General features: G+C 43.6%; 1 protein-coding gene across 1 annotated transcript in view; it reads left to right on the top strand.

Annotated features, from left to right (window-relative positions):
* Positions 1-297: 297 nt before the first annotated feature.
* Positions 298-21,882, top strand: part of ADAMTS2 (ADAM metallopeptidase with thrombospondin type 1 motif 2) — a 174,618-nt gene continuing 153,033 nt past the window's right edge. Inside the window, exons 1-2 of the mRNA XM_030229256.2 lie at positions 298-385; positions 1,345-1,706. Of these exons, the coding sequence (XP_030085116.1) occupies positions 298-385; positions 1,345-1,706 (450 nt within the window). The remainder of the gene's footprint in view (positions 386-1,344; positions 1,707-21,882) is intronic.

Genomic DNA, 21,882 nt, shown 5'->3' with positions numbered 1-21,882 from the left:
CTCCCCGCGGCCGGGCTGCGCCGTGTGGCAGCGCCTCTGTCAATCAGCCTGACTTCACTCCGCACGCCCTGTGCTTCCAGTACTATACCCCCGCCGCCTCCTGGTGTCTCTGCTTCGCTGCGAGCCGGGAGCGCGGCCGCCACTGCCGCTGCGGCTGCGGCTGGGCGAATGCGCGGGCGGCGGGGCGCGGGGCAGCGCTGAGCGGCGCGGAGCAGCGCGGAGCGGGGCTGCCGCCTGGCCCGCCCCGGCTGCGGGCAGCCCGGGCGCCGGCCCCCGCGTCGGGCCGGGACCGCCGCGATGGACCCTCCCGCGGGCATCGCCTGCCTCCTGCTCTGCTGCGCGCTCGCCCTGCCCGCCGGCGCCCTGCGGCGCCCCGGGGACAGAGGTAGGTCTCCGCCGGGACGCCTTCGGGGCTGCTCGCCCTGCCCCGCCGCCGGCCGGTATCCGCAGCGCGCCCGTCCCAAGTAGCGGCTCTCCGCCCCACGGCTTTCGGCTCCCCTTGAACTTCTTCTGCGGCTACTTTTGCCGGGTTTCCAGTTGTTTCCTGCGAGCGGCAGGCGGGGATGGGGACCGGGCAGCCGCGCCGCCGGCGAGGAAGGGACCCGGGAGTGCCCGGCAGTGACAGCGCTGCCCCAGCTCCGCGCCGCCCGCTGCCTGCCCCGCGGAGCGGACGAGCCCCGGCGGGCAGGGAGCGGTGCCTGGGGCCCCTCGTGCGGGCTGAAACACATGGCAGCTCGTCTGCCTCCTCCTCCTCTTCCTCTTGCCCGGGCAATCGCCTCTGTCCGAAACTCCCGGGCTCCCCTCTGAGACCGCTCCCGATCGCTGCCCGCGACGTCCCCATCACCGCTCGACTCAAACCCGCCACACCGAGGGTAGTTTGAGGGACGTGCCTTTGCCTTGCAGGCTTACCACCTGCAAACCCAGCCCCTACCCCTGCCCCTGCTAGCAGTCCCGAAGTGAATCAAAGCCCTGTCTTCAGCGCTGGCCACCCGGGAAACCCCCAAAGTCCCCGAGGCGACCCGGTCACTAAGTAGGCGTGCAGGGGTGGGGGGTCCGGGCTGGGTGGGCAAAGGGGAGCGGGACCTCGCTGCACGGGCAGGAGTGCGGGGTCCTGGCAGGGTGGGGAGGCTCACGCTGCCGTCTGGTATTTTGGGGAAGAAAAGGCAAGTTTGAGCGAACTCTGCACACTTCATGCAGGTGAGTCAAGTGCCTGCAAAAAGTGCAGTGTCCATCTGCCTTATGTAAGTGTCTGCTGTGCTAATGAATAATGGAATAAAAATCCCGCGGCATCAGGATATGTTTAGTTCTAGTATCTCTGTCCTCTCTTGCTTTCTCCCTGTAAAGATTCAATCCTGAGGAATATAGAGGAGTACAGCCTTGTCATCCCCACAAGCACCGATTCAGAGGGCAGGTTCCTATCCCACTTGGTGTCTGGACCGCCAAAAGCACGCTTCAGGAGAGCTGTGGAGGACTTGCAACGTGAAGCAGCAAATGAGCAGATATTTTACAATGTCACTGTTTTTGGAAGAGAGTTTCACTTCAGGTTGCGGCCAAACTCCAGGCTCGTGGCCCCTGGAGCAACAGTTGAGTGGCAGGAGGACTCTGAGGAGACTCATATTGAACCTCTCTATGGGAATTGCCTCTATGTTGGGGATATCACTGATCTGCCAAATGCTTCAGTTGCTATCAGCAATTGCGATGGACTGGTAAGTTACTTTTGTTATTATATCAAAGATAATTATATTAATTTCCTACAGTCTTTAAATATAAAATGTGTGGACTGTCAGAAACTCACACCTCATATGGTAACTGTGAATGCAAATTAACTAATGTTCCCTTGTGTGGGAATAGCTGTGCTGCACCAAGCGCTGCTTTACAGACAGTGGCACTAGAAGTTTGAGCACATGCTCTGAGGTAGCTACTCTGGAACAGAGCAGCTGAAACCAGCATTTATGTTGATTTGTGGTAAAGTTACTTGAGGGGTCTGATGCTCTAAACCAGAAGGTTAAGTGGCAAGTTCTCAGCATCCTCTTCCACTTCTCTCTTACAGCCTGCAAAGGTAAATGTTAGAAAGAGTTAATTCCAAATAATGGGCTGGACTACCCTGGAAACAAATTTGATAGGTAAAATATGGTTTTGTCCTGGAAAATTTAAATTTATTCAGAGTCTGTTTTCTTGGATATTTTACTCGGTGAATTTCATTGCCTAATCAAATGATTGATGAAAAGTTGCAGAAGAGTTTGAGTTTTATGAGCAAAACAGCCCCCTGTGATACATTTGTCAAAGCTGTGTGCTTAAAACTGGCTGCAGTTTTCTGTTCTGGAGTGCATGTTCAGCACTCAGATTATCACTGTTTGTCCCTGACATCCACACTGTCACACTGCCATTTGAACAGTAATTACTGCACAGCAATTTGTTTAGTGAGAAAGGGGCTATATTTTCTTTTATAATGACCCGTTTATCCAGCCTGTATTTCCTTGCTCTAGCATTTAGAGTTTGCATTTTTGTGCTTGCTTAATTGTAATACATTCTGCCTCTGCATGAAGAGCCAGTAGGAGTCAGTTGTATTTCTATTTATTTAGTCATAGGAAGTTGTTCATTTGCTGTGCCAAGAAGATGACATGTATGGAGATAGTATGTTGGCTATCTGAGAATGGAAGGGAATCAAATACTTTTCCCCTTAGTCTTTCCTTTCCTGTGGTTTCTTCTAGCCATGTGCATTCCTGTTTTGAGAAGCAGGTTTTAATGTTGCAGTTGTTTGATGTGGACAGCTGGCTGAGGGTAAGAGAAGCACCAGGACTGAGCAAGAAGAGCCATTCCGAGAGCAGAGTGTGAGCCTACAGTTCTGCCTCGGGGGGGAAGCAAAAGTTCTGTGCTCTCCCTGTGTCTAGCACAGTTCATTTTCAATCAAAATCAAGGCAAATTTACTTGCTCAAGATTTACTTGCTCTTTACTTTTAAAACTGGGGCAGAGCAAAAGCTCTTCTTCCTTGTTCATCTGTGCTGAAAGGTGGAGGAAGATCCTGTTGATGGCTACTCCTCACCTTGTGTTCTTCTCTTCAGCACAGGTGTTGACTATAAGGGCAGGGGGGGAGCTTGTTCCTGCTTCCTTCCAGTGTTTGCCTTATGTGGGCTCCTTATATTTAGACAAAAGAGTTATGATAAAACAGAACAGAAGTTAAAGCCAAACTTTGGATGAGACTCTAAAGGTCCAAGGCATCATGTTGTATGTGAAAATGATGAAGAATGAGAATGGTTTATAAAATGAAGTGAAGATATAAATGAAAGGCTTTATAAACTACTGCTTTGTTCACATTTGTCACGTCTCAAATGCAAAGGTGTGAAGCCAGGCCTCAATGCAATAATAAATGCATTCATAAAAGACTGGAATCTAGAAAACTGCCAAAGGAATTGTAGTCTTTCAACCTGTATGCCCAAACTGTGTCTCTGCCTTTTCCAGTGTTCTTGTTTCCATTAGAAGAAGCTGGAGAGTTGGTCTGGGCTGGGAAGTGCCCAATTCTAAACTGAATGACTTTCACATGGAATTACAACTTCTGTGGTTATGCTAATACATTTGGAAATGGGTTGCTGCTTCCTCCTGGTGTATCTACATGGTAGATGTTGCAGTGCAGAGATGTATTTTTTTTTTCCCCAGGTCACTGGAGGAAGCATTGCCTCAATACCTTTAGGCTGTAAAGATTTCCCTGAGATTGTGCAGTAAATCTGTTTTGGAACAACAAATTGAACTCTGGTCCCTTGGGTACCATGTTCCATCTCTACCCTTTCCCTCCACCTCAGTTTCTCTCTTTCTTGTGGGGTGAGTGTATAAAACAGATTATCAATAGAATGACACAAACTCAAAGGAATTATACCAACATTTCTCCAAAAGCCATTGCTCTGTGGACAGAAATAATAAACAAGTAACCACAGAAGTTAATACTGCTTGTGATTGTCTCCCTTTATTTCTTGTTTTTTTGCAAGGAGTATTGAAGAGTCCTTGGAGCAATGAGTTGCCAGCAAGACATACTTAGAGACCATTGGGCTATATGCTTCTCTTGGGTTTATTGACATTTGGATGTGAATAAAGACATGGACAAAGCTATTCTCTACTGTTTTCCTATGTCTGTTTTTTACTTCATACCTTGTTTTCTTCAGTGGGCTGAAGTATTTCCACCACATTTTCTAGGTTATTCTGGAGATAGGGATGGTGGATCTCTCTTACAACTGAGTTGTCCACAGACAAGTGTTAGAATTTTACATTATAAACTTGATTAATTGAATTCCTAGCATTTATTTTTGAAGTGCTTGCTTTTGATGGTGGTTTGACATCTTCTTGTGGTCTTCTGTCTTTTGCATCAGCCATCAGGGCTGAAACAATACTAGACTTGAAGTGTCCTACTTTGATTTTTTTCATTGCAAACTTTTGTTGACTGAATCTGGTTTAAGTCAGCAAATGCATCTGCCACCTTGCCAACTTCTGATGTTATCTCCTTTGAACAGCCCTTTTGGTTTGCACTGTCTTATTTTCCAGTTATTGTCTTAGAAGAGTCTGGCTGGTAGAGTTGGTATTGCCAACTGAGAAGATGTTGGAAGGAGTTTACATGAAAATAGTAGATCTGTGAAGGGACTTTTGAACTGTACTATAAATGATGGAGACTGCTCTGATTGAAGAGATGTGCATTAGTTTGGGTACTCACGGTTTTCTGTATCAGAATTCAACAGAAAATTTATTGATCTAGAAATCAAATCTGAGGCAGATGAAGAGAACTTCTGAAGTATGCAGTCTAGGTGTGTTGTCAGAGCTGGAGCGGGTCATTAAAAATTGTGGATGAAAATCAAAGTTAAAGCTAATCAATAGATTTTTAACAGCTTTCTGAATTATGAATGTGATTTTTACCATATTAAAAAAAAGTACTGTGAAAGCTTTCCCACTTTAAATAAAAACACTTGGGACAATTTGTTATCATCTTGGTTGGCCTGACAGCATTCAAACTAATTCTCCACTGAGTGGACAGAACAAACATGGTCAGCTCTCCATGGCCTGCAGGCTGTGGTGGAAGGCATTGTGCTTTGAGTATGTTCTTGGTCCTTGGCCAGATTCTTACTTGTGGATGCAGTTGGAGGATGAGGGAGCTGGCTGTCCTCTCCAAGGGTTGTGAAGGAGAGTGGTTGAAGGCTGTAAAAAATACTATAAAACAACAAAAAGCTAGGATTATGCTAATCCTTCCAGATTATTGTGTAACTATGGGAAATGTCTTTCTTCACCTCAGCAGATGAACCTGCCATTGTAAAATAACTCTTTACACATCTAGATTTTTGATAAATACTTCTGCAGTGCTTGAGGCAGATGTGCCAAAAATGTCTTCTTCAGGCTGACAGGATGGCACTATTCGGAAAATCAGAGTCTCTCCCAGTCTCCTCATGACATTTGTAGTTTGTGATCTAGAATGTGTACTTAGAGAGGAAAAACACAATGTCAACAGCACATCTGAAGTGGTTAATGAACACATGATTAACTTAGGCTGCAGTGCAGAATCAGATGTACTGACAGGACTGAGAAGACTGAGGATCTCTACTCCATGATGAACGATCAATGTGATCTGATTGCACCCATGGAAGCAAGGGAAGGAACATCAGTTTCAGTAACACATCATGGTGTCCTAGTTTGGCTCCATAAGTATAATCCTCTTCCTTTTTTAAAGCTAAAAGATCAGCTGTCCAAAAATTTCACATTATTGTCACAAAATTGAAAACTTATTAGAAGAATATATATACAAACTGAGCTTTCCAAGCCATCTCTGCTTGTTTGTTTCTAAACGAGCTGTAAGCATTACATGGCTGGGGGTACCAAGAGTGACACCTTACAAGTGCAGTGGACTTATTTCTTCTCATGATGAACCAGGCAGGGTTTGCTCTACAACGTTTCAGTCTTTCCTGTGCTCTTGCTAAGCCTCCCAAACTGTTTTTGAGCAGCCTGCTGGCTGGCTGGCTGCTTGCCCAGGCTCTGTTTCTTCTAGAAATGCTTGGGACACCAGCAGTGCTTTTTCAACTCGAGCCCAATGCTGCAGTATCTGTAGCCCTGGGCTCACCTGGGTGGGTTTGTGGTGATACATTTCCCTTTCCTAACCAGTCATGGATCCTCAGGAGCTGGCTGGTGCTTTGGCTTCTGTCAATACAAGTGCACACCTGCCACTTGTCCCAAGATGTTGTTAGGTATAATTTATATTATGAGTATTTTCTTTCCTGTTTTAAATCAGAGCACTAAACTTTTTTCCTCAGTTTTTATTTCACAGGGTTGTATTCATATAATCTAATTTCTAAAGTGGAAATGTAGAATCTCATGTTCAGATCCAGTCAATGGTGTTTCCTGAGAGCAATTCCAGCTATCCATGTGAAATGCCCACCTTTCTCCCCTTCCTCCTGCCACTTTCCCTGCAGTCCTAAGGGCATTTAGTCACTTTGTGAAGTCTAGCCTTGTTTAGTACAGTTCTTCTTCACTTTGAGCATGAGTTTGACCTCTTTGAAATAACTGAATTTTAAGGTTATATTATATACTGTCCTGACAGAGGTGTTTTCTTAGAACTGTCCACAGAGTTGAAGGTGAATCTAACTCACCTTAGGTGGAACATATAACTTTCCTGGATAAGAGGGTGAAGGAGCTGCTCACAATGAATATACCAGGAGGAGGCAGACATGCTTATGTAACTGTTATTTTTCCTTTTAGACATCCATCTCCTGCTTTCATATGGATTTATAATTTAGTCGTGTTTCTTTTTGATCTGGTTTTTGGATTACACTGGTTTGTGATGTAGTGAAAAAGCAGAGCTCAAGGTAGCACAATATTATCTTCAAAGTCTGGTCAGGTCTAGTGCCTGACAGTTAAAACAGATGCGTGCTACACATAATTCCAGCAATTCCTTTTCTGTATGCTAAATTCTTAGCATTTACAATATGATGGGGTTGCATCCATTTTAAGGAGATATTTGGGCTCATATGACCTTTTCATTTGGGAGCATTTTCTCATTAAATTAAACCAAAATCAAACCAAAGTCACCATCTGCATGCTTTTTTTTTTTTTTTTTTTCTTTCTCTATTTTCTAATGTAATGGCAAAATTCACTGTGGGTTTTTTTGATAAGTAGAACTGTAATACAGTGGCAGAAGAAGTGCAAATAAGTTCTGTGACACAGTATAGAACAAAATGTAAAAGCCATTCTCATTAAGGAAACAGCAGCCCTTCCTGTGCAGATGATCAGTGGGATCACCATTAACCCTTTTTCAAGGGCATTTTGGATTGAGCTGGGCTCTCCACATGGCTAAGCCAAGCATGGATGGGAATTCTAGCACAATCAGAGCCTGACTGCACATCCCCATCTGCACACACCATTTAAAAGACCTGTGTTGCCAGCAAAGCAATGGAGCCCTTTTGGTACCTAACACTCCAGCATGTCCATGTTTTCACAGGATGGAGACTTTGTTTTGTAAGCCATTCTCTGGGTTTCTGCTGTTCCTTTCCCTGGCCAGCATGAGCCCAGCTGGACAGTCCCTTCTGCTGTGTGAATTGCACAGGCTTTCCCTTTTAAAAGTTACAGTGTGAAAGATAAAGACTGTAAACACTATGATTCAGCCTCTGACTGGAGTAAATTATCCTCTCCTGTCCTTAAAAGAGACTCTGTCATCAGTAAATACTGCTTGCTTTTTTTTTCTTTACATCTTCTGTGCATGGATCATCTCACCTACATTTTATCTGAGAGCAGAGCAAGTAATTTCCTACATCATGCAGGTGGACACCATCTGGACAGAGTATCCTCAGGCAATCAAAACTGGTATCTTTGTGGTATGTTGTAGGCCTTTGGATAAAATAGAAGGATTTATGTCCTATTTGACCTTGTGTTGCATTGTCCTCATTGTAGTAGTGTCTCAGCTGTACTATGCCCTTTGACCACACAAAAACTAATTTTCCAACCAGAATATTAAACTCTATGTATCCAAAGCAAGGAGCCTATAGTGTCTCCTGCTTCCCATCTTGAAAGACCCAAATATAGGAACTAATTTTGATAAGGTCATAATTAATTTCTGGGCTAAGCAGAACATCTATTTTGAGAAGTCTGTCCCTCTTAGCTTCCAGAGGTGTGTCCCTCAAAAAGAGCTATTAGATCACTTACCTGCCAGCTTGCTGCTTCCTTGTGGTGTGGGGAGGCTGCTCCCTGAGAATTCAAGACTCCTGCAAATGGCAAGGCATTGCCACATTTCAGGTTAGTCCCATGTTTACTTTTTGCTACAGAAAGTTAAAAATAATTTCTTTTGGATCAACCAGAATTCCAGATGTTTCATGGATCTCTTTTTCTCCAGAGATCACACTACTGTTTTATTTGACCTACTTCGGGGTACTTTTTATTTATGGTGATTGTTGCTTTGTAAGCAGGTCATGCCGTTACTTAATGGCACCCCAGGACATTTTTCATACTGGGTCTGATTAAAACAGAGCCAGGGAGCAGGTCTTGAGTGTCTTGCAGGGGGTTGCACAACCTTGCTCTGACGTGCACACCCTCCTTTTCGGATCACCTTGTCCCTTTATTGCTTTCTTTCTTCCAGAGTTTCAGTAAGTTCTCTAACACATCACATCTGGTTCCTTTAGCCCCTTTATCTGAGTGTGTTTTAAATTCATCTTTGTTTGCAGAGTCTTGACACAGCGGGTTCCCAGCTTTAATAGTCTGCAAATGAAAGGCCCACATTTCACACGCTATTTTCAGCGCTGTTCTGTTAAACTGTAACATTGAAAAGAAGAGTGTCCTCTTCAAGTGCAGAAGAGCACGTTGCTTCCTCATATCTAAATCACAGCTTCTGTTATAGATCTTCTCAGTTATTCCCAGGACTCAAAACGTTTGGTACTTTCTTCAGATCTGGAGTTCTTGAGTTGTAAGTGTGAACCTCAGCATTAATGTTTCTGCTTTTTCTTCTAAATAATTGGGTTTTTTTGTTCAAAGAAAGAGTTTTAAAGTGTTTCCCTCAAGGAAAAGACAGAGATGCCAGTTTTCTTTCTTGAGATCCCAAAAATCTCCTGGCCAGTGAAAATCATCCCAAGTATGTTGTTTTGAAGGTGTCATTTTACAGTACAGATGAGTTTCTCTTTACACCTTGTGTGTTTTGACTTGTGTGTGCCTCTGTGAGACTTTGTGCACTGCTGTGGGTTCCGTGTCCTGGCTGCCCCCCAGGTGGGGGAGGTTCATTTACTGACCATGGTAACTTCTGCATCATTTTATCCTCTCTAATACCACAGAGAGAACCTGCCCTCACCACTAATTTACACACTTGCTTTTCCCCCTGCTTCATGCCCCTTGTAGGACTGCATCTTCTGATCTGTTTTCCAAATCTTTCCCTTGCTGAAATGGAAGTCCCATTTGCACAACTTGCTGTTACTTTTTAGTCTTGACATCCCAAGTGTGTTGAAGTTTTTCAGTGTTAACCATCGAGTTTATATCTTTTTTATTCCTTTTAAATTGGCTTATGTAAAATTTAGTGTTTGCCCCTTTATTGCTGCATTTGTGACCCTTCTCTTCAAATAAAGACACTATTAATTCCTCACTTTTGCAGCTTTCTGTGGAGAATCCAGAGGTTGGAATTGCCTAATGTCCCTGGTACTTTCTGACTCTTCCACCTGCAAAGTACAATGTTGCCACTTCTCTTTTATGTGGTGAGCTATAAATACAGCTACTTTAACTTCTTTCCCCCAGTCATTCCCTTTAACTTTCCCTGCAGTTGCCACCTCTGTGTTTGAATTTCATTATATGGTCAGACTGCTTTTTCCCAGCATTTAACCTCTAGCCTCTTGGACCTCAGGAGACAAATTACAATCTATTTTCCACTGAAATTAAGTATGAAGCCTACTAATCCTGTAATGAGAAAGTCAGTGGACATCACTGGTATCTGTGGGTAAGAAGAGCTCCTTCTACCTGTAACTAGATACAGCTAATTTATGCATTTAAGTTATTTCTCTTCACTAAGTGTGTGGACTATAGGTTGCTGTTATTGCCCTGCAATGAAGGTGAATAATTTTTACAGTTTTTTGAGGCAAGAAAGCTGGAAGGAAATATCTGGTGTGTGGTGAACATCTCATCTGTTTTTGAAAAACATAAAATCAAAATATCTACCTGAGGTTTAGAGTAGCACAGAGCCACACCTGGATGAGAGTCTTAAAGCCTTTATTAGTGTGTTTTCTGATTTACTGTCACTGTAAGAATAATGAAGTGAATGTGCAGAGAAGAACCTGCATGGCTAATGAGCAGGCTGGCTAATGAGCAGGCTGGCTAATGAGCAGGCTGGCCAGCAGCTCTTTTCCTTTACCCCATCACTTACAATCCTGACAAGGAGCAGTCCATGAAATGGCAGGGGACATTGAATTTTGTGAATGATACAGCAAATTTCTACAGGAGCCCTGAGGGCAGCTCTCTCAGCCTGCTGCTGTGCCTGCTTCCCAAGGTTGTGGGCAGTCCCTCTTTCACCTCTGCCTCCTCCCTCTGTGCCCTGGGGGCTGCTGGGCTGCAGCAGCAGCTTCCAGCATGTCTAGTGAAGCTCTGGACACACATCAGCCCCCTCAGGCAAACCCATCCACCACCTTCCCACCACACACCCAGGATGGGCACTGCAGACTCAGGGCTACTCTTGCACAGTTTGGTCCGTGGGAGGGATTTCTCTTTCAAGTTTTGTTTCTGAACATGAGTTTTTTTGGCATGATTTAATGAGTATTGTAGAGTATAGAAGGGAGAAAGTCAAAATAATACATTGAGTCCAACAGGAAAGAAAGGCTTACTTTCTTGGGAGTAAAACTGTTTCAAGAGCTAAGCATAGTAATGCACCATTTACATTTTAATTCAAATACAGTAAAATGATTGAATTTAGAAAGGAAGAAGGGAAAGCACTTGCTGAATTTTTAGATTAGATGTTAGGAAAAACTTCTTCACAAAAAGAGCTGTCAAACCTTGGAACAGGCAGCTCGGGGAGGTACAGATGTGGCACCCAGGGCCGTGGTTTAGTGTGGACTTAACATTCCTCTGTTAATGGTTGAACTTAAAGATCTTCTAAGTCTCTTCCAACCTAAATGATTCCATGGTTCATTTTTCTGCTCTTTCCCCCATGTGCAAAAGGCAGAATTAACATCCAGTACCTGCCCTAAGCTGCTGCATCTTGCATTTCTCCCATGGTGAAGTGTGGGACTCCCAAGGCTGGTACAAGGCTGGTGCCCAGGGCCATCACATCACCTGCAGGACAGAGCCCACACTTTGGAAAAAGCCTACAGAAAACACAGAGATTAACCAAGGGTAGGTGGCAGCACAGGCTGTGGTTACTGTTTTAATAGTGGGTTTATTTGTTTCAAATCATGGCTTTTGGGTAAATCATGTTCATCCACCTCATATGCAGAAGAATATAATTCTTCATTTTTCAGAGTGCTAAAACTTTCCTCTTTCTCCAAGCAGAGGAGCTGTGGAAGGAATGTAAGAGATGTTGTTCAGAAAGCATTCTGCAAACCAGAATATTTTTAAGAAACAATCTTTGAGAAATAAATCACGACCTGACAATGAAGACAGCTGAGCTGGGCTCAGTGAGAGTCTTTCACATACCAACACTCTCCCGTAACAAGAGTTATATTGGAAGATGACAGGCTCTGAAACTTGCAAGGCTGAAAATGTCTAAAAGTTTTTATATACCTAAAGTAATAGCTGGATAAAATGGTGTCTTCCAGACTTCAAAATGCTCTCTGTAAAGCACCATGAACATACATAGGGTCACAATCTTCTACCTATTGTAATCAACAAAAAAAACCCCACCCCAAATCCCAGAAGCAGAAATTTTATGCCACTGCTGTTCAATGCCACCAGGTACGTCAGGGTTAAAGAAGGTTTAGAAATGGATTTGGATTGATTTCAGATTTATAACTGAGCTTGAAATCAGAGTTTTTGAATAGTTTTAGGTTTCATTGTAAAAATTGCAAATCCACCATTCATCAGTAAACCAAAACATTTAATTCCCAAATAAGTGCTAAGAGGTGTCTGTCAATATTAAATTTGTTTGCAAAGTTACAGCACGTTAAGGCTGACATAAGCAGCAAGTGTAAAAATGGGATTAATCAAAGGATGATTTATTCTTCTTTCAGAGTAATATGAAACTCAGTCTGGATAAGTAATAGACAAGCAAAGAAAGACAAGACCATTTACAAGATGTTTTGAATTAATTTAATCTCCTCAGTAGGAGAGTGTAATGAATTTCTGTGAAAATAAAGTGCTTAATTCACTGCAGTCAAATTAAGCCCAACAGTAATCATACACATCTTAGAATAAAAATGCTGAACCTATGAAAATACAGTGTAAGCTGGCATTTATCTAAACAGAAAATCACACAGGAAAAAGCCCAGATTTCTGCCAATGTTTGTGTCATGATCCAGCATCATTTTGTGTAAGGGCCAGGGAGGTCCCAAGGCAAGTAGCTGTTTTTTGGGTCTGTCCCAAAGCTGCTGAAGTGAACATGTTTAGTTTCACTGGCTCCATTTGGCTTTGTGTGGACAGGTTGATTAGCAGAGTATTTGGGACAAAAAGCAGGCCATGGAGTATTCCACATCATAACCTTGTCTTTCACCTTGTTCTCTGTCCCCTGGTGCAGTGGGGCTGGGGAGGGAGGTGAGTATGAGCAGCTCAAGTGCAGCTTTTCCCATGGCTGTTTATATCCCGTGTGCTGGATGGAACAGGACAGAACTGTGGCCTCTGAACCTGAAATAGCTCTGCTAAACCTTCTTCCCCTTCTGCCTCACACCACATCCCCACCACAGAAGAGGTGATGCATTAAGTAAGGGGGAGGGATCAGGAGAAACCCTCCAGTCCATGCCAGGAGGATGAGGCAATTCCAGCTGCCTTGAATTTGCAGGCTCATTCTGACAGCTTTTCTGTCTCCATATTCCTATGAAGATGAGGCCAGAAAGGAGAAAGATTTTCCTGCTGACATTGCCTCTCTGCTTCTGCACTGCTGGGGGTGTGGTGGTGGGAAGAGCTTTCTCTGCCTAAGATGTTAGTTTTGACCTCAATAAAACTAGCATCACTTGCAAAAAACCCCACCCAAATGCCAAATACAATCCCCCAACAACAAAAAAAACCAAAAACCCAAGTCACAAGAGAGAACATGAGAAAAACACTAATTGCACATCTGTTCAACAGACTCTTGTGATAGCTCAGCAACAGCTAATTGAAACTCCTAGATCATAAATATGCTTTCAGCCAAACTGGAGTTTACTTTCCCTGATGCTATCTCCTTTCAACTCCCCATTGCACCATGAGGTTCTGGTGGTCAGGATTCCAACAATCTGTCACTAGATGGGAAAATTAGAAGTTGGGTCCATTGAATTATAATGAGCCAAACCTCTGTTAATCTGCATCATCAAATCTCCACGGATTTCTGGGAGCTCTGTCACTTTGCATTAGCTGAGGACCTGGCCTTGAGTAATTAGATGTTTTCACACTCATGTGGAGATATGCCCTCCTCTGACAGTCTGGGTTACAGGCTCCCATGGTTTGAAAAGAGATACACTCCTTCTTGGGAGCCAGCAGGACACATAAGATCTGTGAATGTGCTTATGTTTTCATGAGATTTCACTAAGTAATGTGAAATTTAGGGTTTGTTTTTTGGAAATGGCAAAGTGCACTGGAAAGGGAGACTGGGAATCCCAGGACCTTTGAAGGGTCCTTGGTCTCAAATGGGCAGATGGGTTAAAGACACAGCTCCAGGCACTGCTTCTTGTCACACGAAGCTCACTGAGGGCCTTGTGGCTCCCTGCCTCTGGACTGACATTCTGACATAATTTTTGTGACATTTTCATGTTATTATGCAAGCCTGTAGAAATCATGACAAGACAAGTAAACTGTTGAATAAATGCAATGCTAGTAATATGAAGTTCATCCGTGATGGATATACTTAGGTCTTTGAAGGATTTAGCTGCTTCTGGCAATTTTGTATTCCTTTTGGATGGTTTGAAGAGGTGTTTGCTTTGACTTGTGGGTTTAAGAACTATTTGTGCTTAGGTAACACTTTTATAGAGCACTTCCAGAATGAACTCCATGCAGTCTTTAACCCAAGGTTATAATTTTTGGAGTATTGAATGACTGCTTGCAAGTTCTACAGTAGATTCCAGCTATCCCACTGTGGGAAAGCATTGGCTTTTTCCTCTTTTCATTTTATATTTGTTTATATTAAGACCACTTTTCACTGACGTCAGAGACCTATCAGGTCAAATCTAATCCTCTCTATCTCACGGTGTGCTGGCTAGATTAGCCCTAATACTTGTGTTTTCTAGTCTGTGTGGAGGCAGCTTTCACCTTGTAAGGATGTCTTCCCTGGAGCTGGTTCTAGGGGATGGTTGAGCCTGTAGGTTCTCACTCCTCACCTTCACAGAGCCAAGGACCTTGTCAGCATCCCTCCTTTGCTGAGGAATGTGGAGCAAATGGCCATCTTTGAAATTGCTGCCAATTGCTGGTGAATTTGCTCCACAGCAGCGAATGGGTTTGAATTCCAAAGCTGCACAGATTGTTTGGAAGTCTACCTCCCTCCGCTCTGGCTGCTGCTGGGCAGTTCTGCTTTCCTTCTCATGAGCTGGAAAGACTTCCTTCACTGGGGAAAAAGGCACTGTGGTTCCTGTGGAGAAGTGTAGTGCTCAGAGCAGTGAGATGGCTGCCTCTGTGTGGGGTTTGGGGGAGAGGAAGGGATGTGTCAGAAAGAAGGCCAAAAGAAAGAGCAGTTGGAGACACCTGATCAGTGTCAGCAGGGCAAGATGCTGAGCACTGGCACTGGGGTGCTGAGGTGGTGAGAATAGCTTGTGAGTGGCCCCTGCAGCAGGAAGGAGCAGCAAACACTGCATTTCCTGGCAGGTCACAACAGAATCCTTGCTCAGTGAATATTCTCCTTCAGTGAGTAGCTCTAGAAGGGACAAGGAAGCAAGAAGTGATGTCCCCATTTATCCTCAGTGAAAGTTTGCAGGAATCTGACTCCATGGGAGAGCCAATGGAGGTTCCTGCACCTCCCAACCCAGTGCAGGTGTCAGCACAAGGGGAGTCAGGGCTGCCCAGAGGCCCTGGGTGATGGGAGCAGGGAGCTGGAGACACGTGCCCACGCCACCAACCTGTCCTGGTGTGCTGCAGGACAGTCCCCTCCAGAGCTGCTGTGATTGATTCCATGGGAAGGGTCACAGCTCCAGCCCAGAAGGGACTGAGGCACCTCTCATCCTCACCCTGAATTTTCTTCTTTCTCTATTAACATTCTGCCAAAGTTGTTTTCAAGGAAATCAGTCCCACAGCCTACTGGGCTGCCAGGCTGGAGTAGTGTGAAATGCAAAAAAAAAACCATTGAAACCAACAGGACAAGTCTGGGTTTTTTGTTTGGGCTTTTGAGAATTTAAAAAAAGGATCCAGTGGCTCTGCTGCTGAGTCAGCATTAGTTGGATGTGATTTCTGAACGTGATTTCTGTGGTCAAACTTTACACAGAACTTTGATGTTTAATGTGCCAGTCAATTAAAGCATGCTGTTTTGCTAGAAATGATGTGGTGGCTTTGTGTGGCTTGCTTGGTATTGCCAAAATGGGTCAAAAGTATCAGGAGAAGGTTCACTCTCCCTGTTTATACAGTGTCATTTTGCTTGTTTGTGGTTCATTGCTTTCTGCAGTGACTGGGGTATAGTCTAAGGGCAGGAAGCCTCCTCTCTCCTCTGTGTGACAAAAATAGCTGTGCTCTCTCCTGCTGGTTTGATTAAAGTGGTTATGGAGGTTCAGCTGTCTGCACTAGAGCTGAGGGCTCTGCTGAGCAGAGCTCCCCTCAGCTGGGCTCTGGCTGTCCTGGTGCCCCCTGGTCAGTGTGGGTGTCTCTGGCCAAACAGCCTTAGGGGCTGAGTGACACTGGTGAAGTTTTCTGCAGAGCAGCCCAACAGACCCAGTGCTGGCACAACTGTGGGGGTGCCAGAGACAGAACCAGTGTTTGGGGCAGTTCTTTTAAACAGTTCTGTTGCCAGGTCTGTCCTCCCAGGGTGAATCCTCCTCTCCTTGCCCAGCGCAGGAGCCCCAGGAAAAGCTTCAGGAAGGCCTCACCCTCTGCCATGGGAAGGTTTTCCACAGTGAAGCTCTGCACACTTTTAGATGCCTTCTGACACTTTAATCACACTGAAAAAGAAGAGCTGTCCAGCTGGTTTTGTAAGGTGTTCAATAATGAGATTTATTTTAAAGCAGGTAAAAACCTTAGGAAGGTTTAAGATTGTACTTTAAAGTGTAAGCTTGGTGTATCTGTTCTTTTCCTAGGGGTGTTTTATTTGATTCTGGTATTAAACCAGGAGCCTGTCCAAAGCCTGTTAACATAAATGAAAAGAGTTTTATTGACTTTGATGGGATTTGGATCATGCTGCACTAATTAAATAGTAAAGTATCCATTAGTAGTGAAGAAAACAGAAGAGAGGAGAGCCAAATACTGTTGTGATGAGCCCTGTGAAGTTGAGTGAACTGCAGCCAAAGTCTCAGCATCTTTACAGATGAGCTTTTCCATATTTCTCTGCCTCAGTCCTTCTGACACAAATACATGGTGGATTTTTAAAAGAACTGAATTTATGAAGATCCTTACATTTATCCTGCCTATTTGCAAGTTTTCATAGACATATTTAATCAATAAATATTACCTTATTCAAGGTAATAATGAGAAAAAAAAGGGAAGTGAGGTGTGACAGAAGAAAAAGTTACGATTTAAACGACATTGAAAGAGGGTACTAATAATTTGCATTTACTTTGTCTGAGTATTCTCGTAAGCTTCTTAAGGAACACAGATTTACTAGATTCCACAGAAAAGAGAAACAGCTTTTCACTGTTATTGGTGTTATAAGTAGAAGGTAAAGTAAAAGTTAATATCTTATGTGTCTGGAAGATCTGCATAAAAAATGGGTTTTATTTAAAAAATAAAATTAAAAAAGTCTGTTCTGGAACTGGCCAAAACCCAACCATGTACAGACAGCTTAAAAATACAGTAATAAATGAATTTATATGGGCTGCTGGATGGATGTTAAAAGGATCTGGCATTTAAAACTCAGAAATGCTGTTCCTCATTCCTCTTGCTGTGACCCACTTTGCCTGGGTGGCAGCAGTGGCCCTTGAATTCAGTAGCCTGCAGCCTGCTGAGACAGGAGGTCTGCACTCACAAAAAGCATTTACAGGAATTTCCCTGTGACAGTGGGATGGTTGGAAACCACCCCTCGTTTGAAACAAGCTGGATGAGTTGGGATTCAGCTGTAACCATGTAAGCTGAGGTTTTGAGGACATGAGGAGCCCATCTGTGTTTGGCTGTCAGTTCTCCTCAGGTGTCTTTGACAACACAACCCCAAATGAGATGTTTTCTAAAAAGAACTTGCTGGCATTCTTTTTGTGCTGCTGCTTTTACTGAAGGACAGTGCTCTTAAGCCTGTTCACAAGGTTGTCTCCATTTCAGATACCTGTCATCAGATTTCCTAGCACCCTTTCTCTTAAACTTAGCAAAAAAAGAGGTTTTCCCACCTTCACTGCTCAGGTGTTTATGAAGAAATGATGTCTGTAATTTGGTTTAGATTTTAACTAAAGTTATCAGGCAAAAATGTTGATCGTGCCATGCTGATACCATGACCCCATCTTCTGTGTTTATAAGTGAATCTTGGCTTTCTACTTGCAAAAATCATGAGGTCTTTTCAGCTGCAGATTGGAGAGTAATTTAGGTTGAATTGTAGATTAGTCTATTTTTCAATTCTGTGATGGCTGAAACGCCCAAACAAATAAATGTTCTAGTAGACTGAAATTTTCTAGAATACTCAAAATAGGAAAAGATGAAAGGAAAGAGTCAGTCTGTGGCCCAGCAGCTCAAATGCTCTTCTGTGCTTCCAAAAATAAAGTGTCAGAAGAAGAACCCTGTGTCCCCTTTTTATAAATCTTCTCTTTCAAATCCAGTGGATAACTCATAGAAAGTTTTCAGAAGGAAAAACAAAAGGCTTTATGCTTTATGTAAGAAAGATTAAATGGAGAGTGGCTTTTTTCCCCTTGAGTATATGGGTGTGTAGGAACTGTGTTTTAGAATCAGGATTTTTGTGAGGCCTGCAGAGTAAAACTGTTATTTGGGGAATTCAGAATAGTTCTTGTGCTTTTTGGGAGGGCAGAGAATGAAGCAGAAGAGATTGGCATTGAAAGATGCCACTGCACAGCAATACCCCAGAAGGGCAGGTGTCACCTTGCAATGGTGACAGGTTGCAAACAGGGTTATAAAAAACAGGGCTCAGGGGACAGCTGAGAACTGCCAGACTGCCCAAGGGTACAATCCTGCTCTCTGCTGATCAGTTCTACTCCTGTATTTGTTCTGTTGGCCAATGTGGCTACACAGCCAAGTAAGGTTATGTAAGAGTTAAAGGTTTTACCTTTCAAGGAACATAACCATTCATTAAAGTGATTTCATTAATTATAAAAGAAAATTAGATGGAGACTCCAGCACATGGGAATATAGAGATGGATTTGCTTCAAAAGAAACTCTTTCAATATGAAATTACTTTTTGCTCTGAGACAAGGAAAACAATCCAATATATAATGGAAATTCTTCCATTACATTTAGCTTCATTGTTTCTAAACAAAAATATTTCTGTCTGAGAGCAAATGACAAACTGATTTTTCCCCATCTTAAACCTAATTTGGCAACCAACTAATTTGTTGGTCCAAGGTTGATTTTTTAAAAAAATTCTAATGAAAAATGTTGCCTTATGTCCCAGGCAATACTGCATGTGTTTCCATAGCAACCTCTTCTCATGTCTTGAACTTGTCAGCATCAACATATGAAATTTTAAACCACAAAGCATTTGCATGTACTGCTGCCTCTTTGGACATGAGTGAGTTTTCCCAAAAACTGGGTTCTTGCAGAGAGTTGAAGTTAAAGAAAGGTGATGGACTCAGATATTCTTTGTACCTCCTGCTTGCTTACAAAGAATAAGGAAGTTCTTTGCGTTCTCACTGAACTCAGGCAATGGGACACAGATTCCTGCTCCCAGCTCCAAGGTCAACAACTAACTCAAAGCCTGGCTTTTCCCCCAGGACTCTTTGTCAGTGGGTTCTGTGTCTGATTCTCTGCACTGTGTGTTTTTGGGCTGTCTGACTTTTCTCAGGTGCACCTGCTTCTCTGTTCTGTGTTCAGCAGAGTTGCTCTTGACCCTGGACACACACAGGCTTTGGACAGTGATGTACACCAGATCTCCCTCTGTTGCTCTGATGCTTTTCATTTTAAACCCAGGGAATGGTAAGTGCAGGTTAAGTGCAGCCTAATCCAAGTGAGTGTATTTGCAAAACATTTATGAAATAAAAGAACTCAAGAAGGGGTACAGAAAAGCCCCAGTCAACTTGGAGGAAATAGAAGAGATGGTGTTCCAGTGAGCAGTAAAGAGAAATTGGTTTGACTAGCCAGACATAACTGTAAAACATTCTCTAGGAGGGAGCCCTAATATAATTATATGATATGTGCTTTTCCTGTCTTCCTTTTTCTGACTGTAGCATGGGTTGGCTGTTGATTTGATCTTCTAAGATATGTATTTGCAGATATGGATGAACTGCCAAAAATGTGACTAATGCAAAAATGCCCATTGATCTCTTTTTAAAGCCTGTATTAACACTGCTCTCTGGAAGATAATAATCACTTCTCAGTCTTTGTAGCATTTGTACAAATACCATCCTACAGGATAGCTTCACTTTCCCAAACAGAGAGGAACATTAGTATCAAGATGGTGAGGCCAGGTTTTGGTATGGGTGGGGACTAGAGGGGTGGCTTCTGTGAGCAGCTGCTCAAACCTCCCCCATGTCCCCCAGTGCCACTGGCTCCAAAAGGGACTCACAGCTGGCCAAGGCTGAGCCCATTGGTGATGGTGGTAGTGCTCATAACATGTTTTAGAAGAAGGGAAAAGGACTTGGAGCTGTGGTGGGAGGATGAGAAGATGTGAGAGCAGCAGCTCTGCAGACCCCAAGGTCAGTGCAGAAGAAAGGGAGGAGGTGCTGCAGGTGCTGGAGCAGAGATTCCCCATGGTGGGGCCAGATGTCTCCATGGAACCCATGGAGGAACATGGGGGAGCAGAGATCCACCTGCAGCCCAAGGAGGAGCCCACACTGGAGCTGGGCAAGAGTGTGAGGAGTCCTTCCCTGAGGAGGAAGGAGAAGCACAGACAACATGTGATGAACTGACCACAGCCCCCATTCCCCATCCCACTGCGCCACTGTGGGGAAGGAGGCAGAGAATTCAGGAGTGAAACTGAGCTTGGAAAGAACAGAAGGATGAGGTGGAAGGGGTTTTTAGGATTTGGTTTTATTTCTCATTACTATACTGTGATTTGATTGGTAATAAATTAAATTAATTTTCCCCAAGTCAAGTTTAGCCTGTGGCAGTAATTGGTGAATGATCTCTCTCTGTCCTTATCTCAGCCTGGGGTATTTTGTTATATTTTATCTCTGTCTATCTGAGGAGGGGAGTGGAGTGATGGACTGGCTTTGGTGGGCATCTGGTATCCAGGCAGTGGCCCCCCACCACAGTACCAGTCCCCTGTTTTGGCTGTCAGAGCGTATTTGGATTTATCCTTCACACCACAAAACAGAGAGAGCTGATTTATGCAGGAGGACTTGTCAAGGCCTTAAAGCCTCACTGCAGTGGTGCATCTGCACATAAGACTAAAAACAGGTCAATGGCTTGTTTTGCCTTGATTTATGACTTTATGGCTTGGAGCAGGAGACTCCTTTTATTGATGACTCTGTGCATTCAGAAGATGTGGGTGTAGATTCTTTCCTCTGTCTTCACTAAAATAGGCATCATGGTGATGTTTAGCTCTTAGGAACCTGCTGAAGCATCCCCCAAGCACTGCTCCTTACAGGGTGCCCCTGTGCCACTCACTGGCCCACGGGCACTCACAGTTCCTGGGGGAGCTGTGGCCCTCTGGTATTCCTCCAAGGGGATGGTTCTTCCAGGTATGGAATAAACCTTTCCCTGTGAGACCTGGCAAGAGAAGTGACAGTGGAATGAACTTCAGTGATTTGTCTAGGACTGGGAACTCTGTTCCCAAAGCAGAGCAGATACTGCTTGTGCTGAAGTAATAATTGCAACAAAAACCAGTTATAAAACCATCTGGGCATGTATCTGTCAGAATGGGGCATGAGGAGCCCAGGTTTATATTCTGGGGTGATAACTCTGTCAGGAGAGATGAGGAGTAGATGCTTGAATTTCTTGTGGCCTTTCTCCATAACTGATCTTGTACAGTATGTTCTAGGGCCAGTGCTTTGATCTAGCTGGGATATGGCCAGAGGGAAAACAATTTCATACTTTTAGTTTGCTAATCAGGAAATGAGATAATTCATATTAAAAAAAACTCTTTTTGGAAAAAAAAATTGAAGCCTTCTGGTCACTTTGCAGGCATTAATTTTCAGATAAAGAATTTCTGTTTTTCTTCTGAATCAGCCAAATCTTTAATACAAATAACATAAAGCTTGGTGTTTTCTGTGTTCCTTAAATCCAGTTTCAGAGAAGAAAGTGACCTTTCCTTCCTTTCAAAATACAGCTGCTCCTCTTGAAATTCCAACTGTGTAAATACACTTGTTACTCTCTTCTGTGAGTTTTCTGCATCTTTTGTTCACTGAAGTGTAAAACAATAAATGCCATCTTCAAATCTTTGGAAGACTGGGAAAGTTCTGTTCTGTTGTTGCTGAGGGAATTACCGAGTTTCAGTATTGCCTTTTTTTGCCCTTGGTTTGTAAGGAATGCTACTGTTTTCCAGAGTTGTTCCAAAGTCCTTGATTCTCCCTCTGATTTTGTTCTCTTCCACATGTTGAGGCCCAGTTGAAT

The sequence above is a fragment of the Serinus canaria genome, chromosome 13 (assembly GCF_022539315.1).
Source record: "Serinus canaria isolate serCan28SL12 chromosome 13, serCan2020, whole genome shotgun sequence".
Classification (NCBI taxonomy): Eukaryota; Metazoa; Chordata; class Aves; order Passeriformes; family Fringillidae; genus Serinus; species Serinus canaria.
Note: the sequence above shows the minus strand (reverse complement) of the source record. Positions and strands in the feature narration are given on the sequence as shown.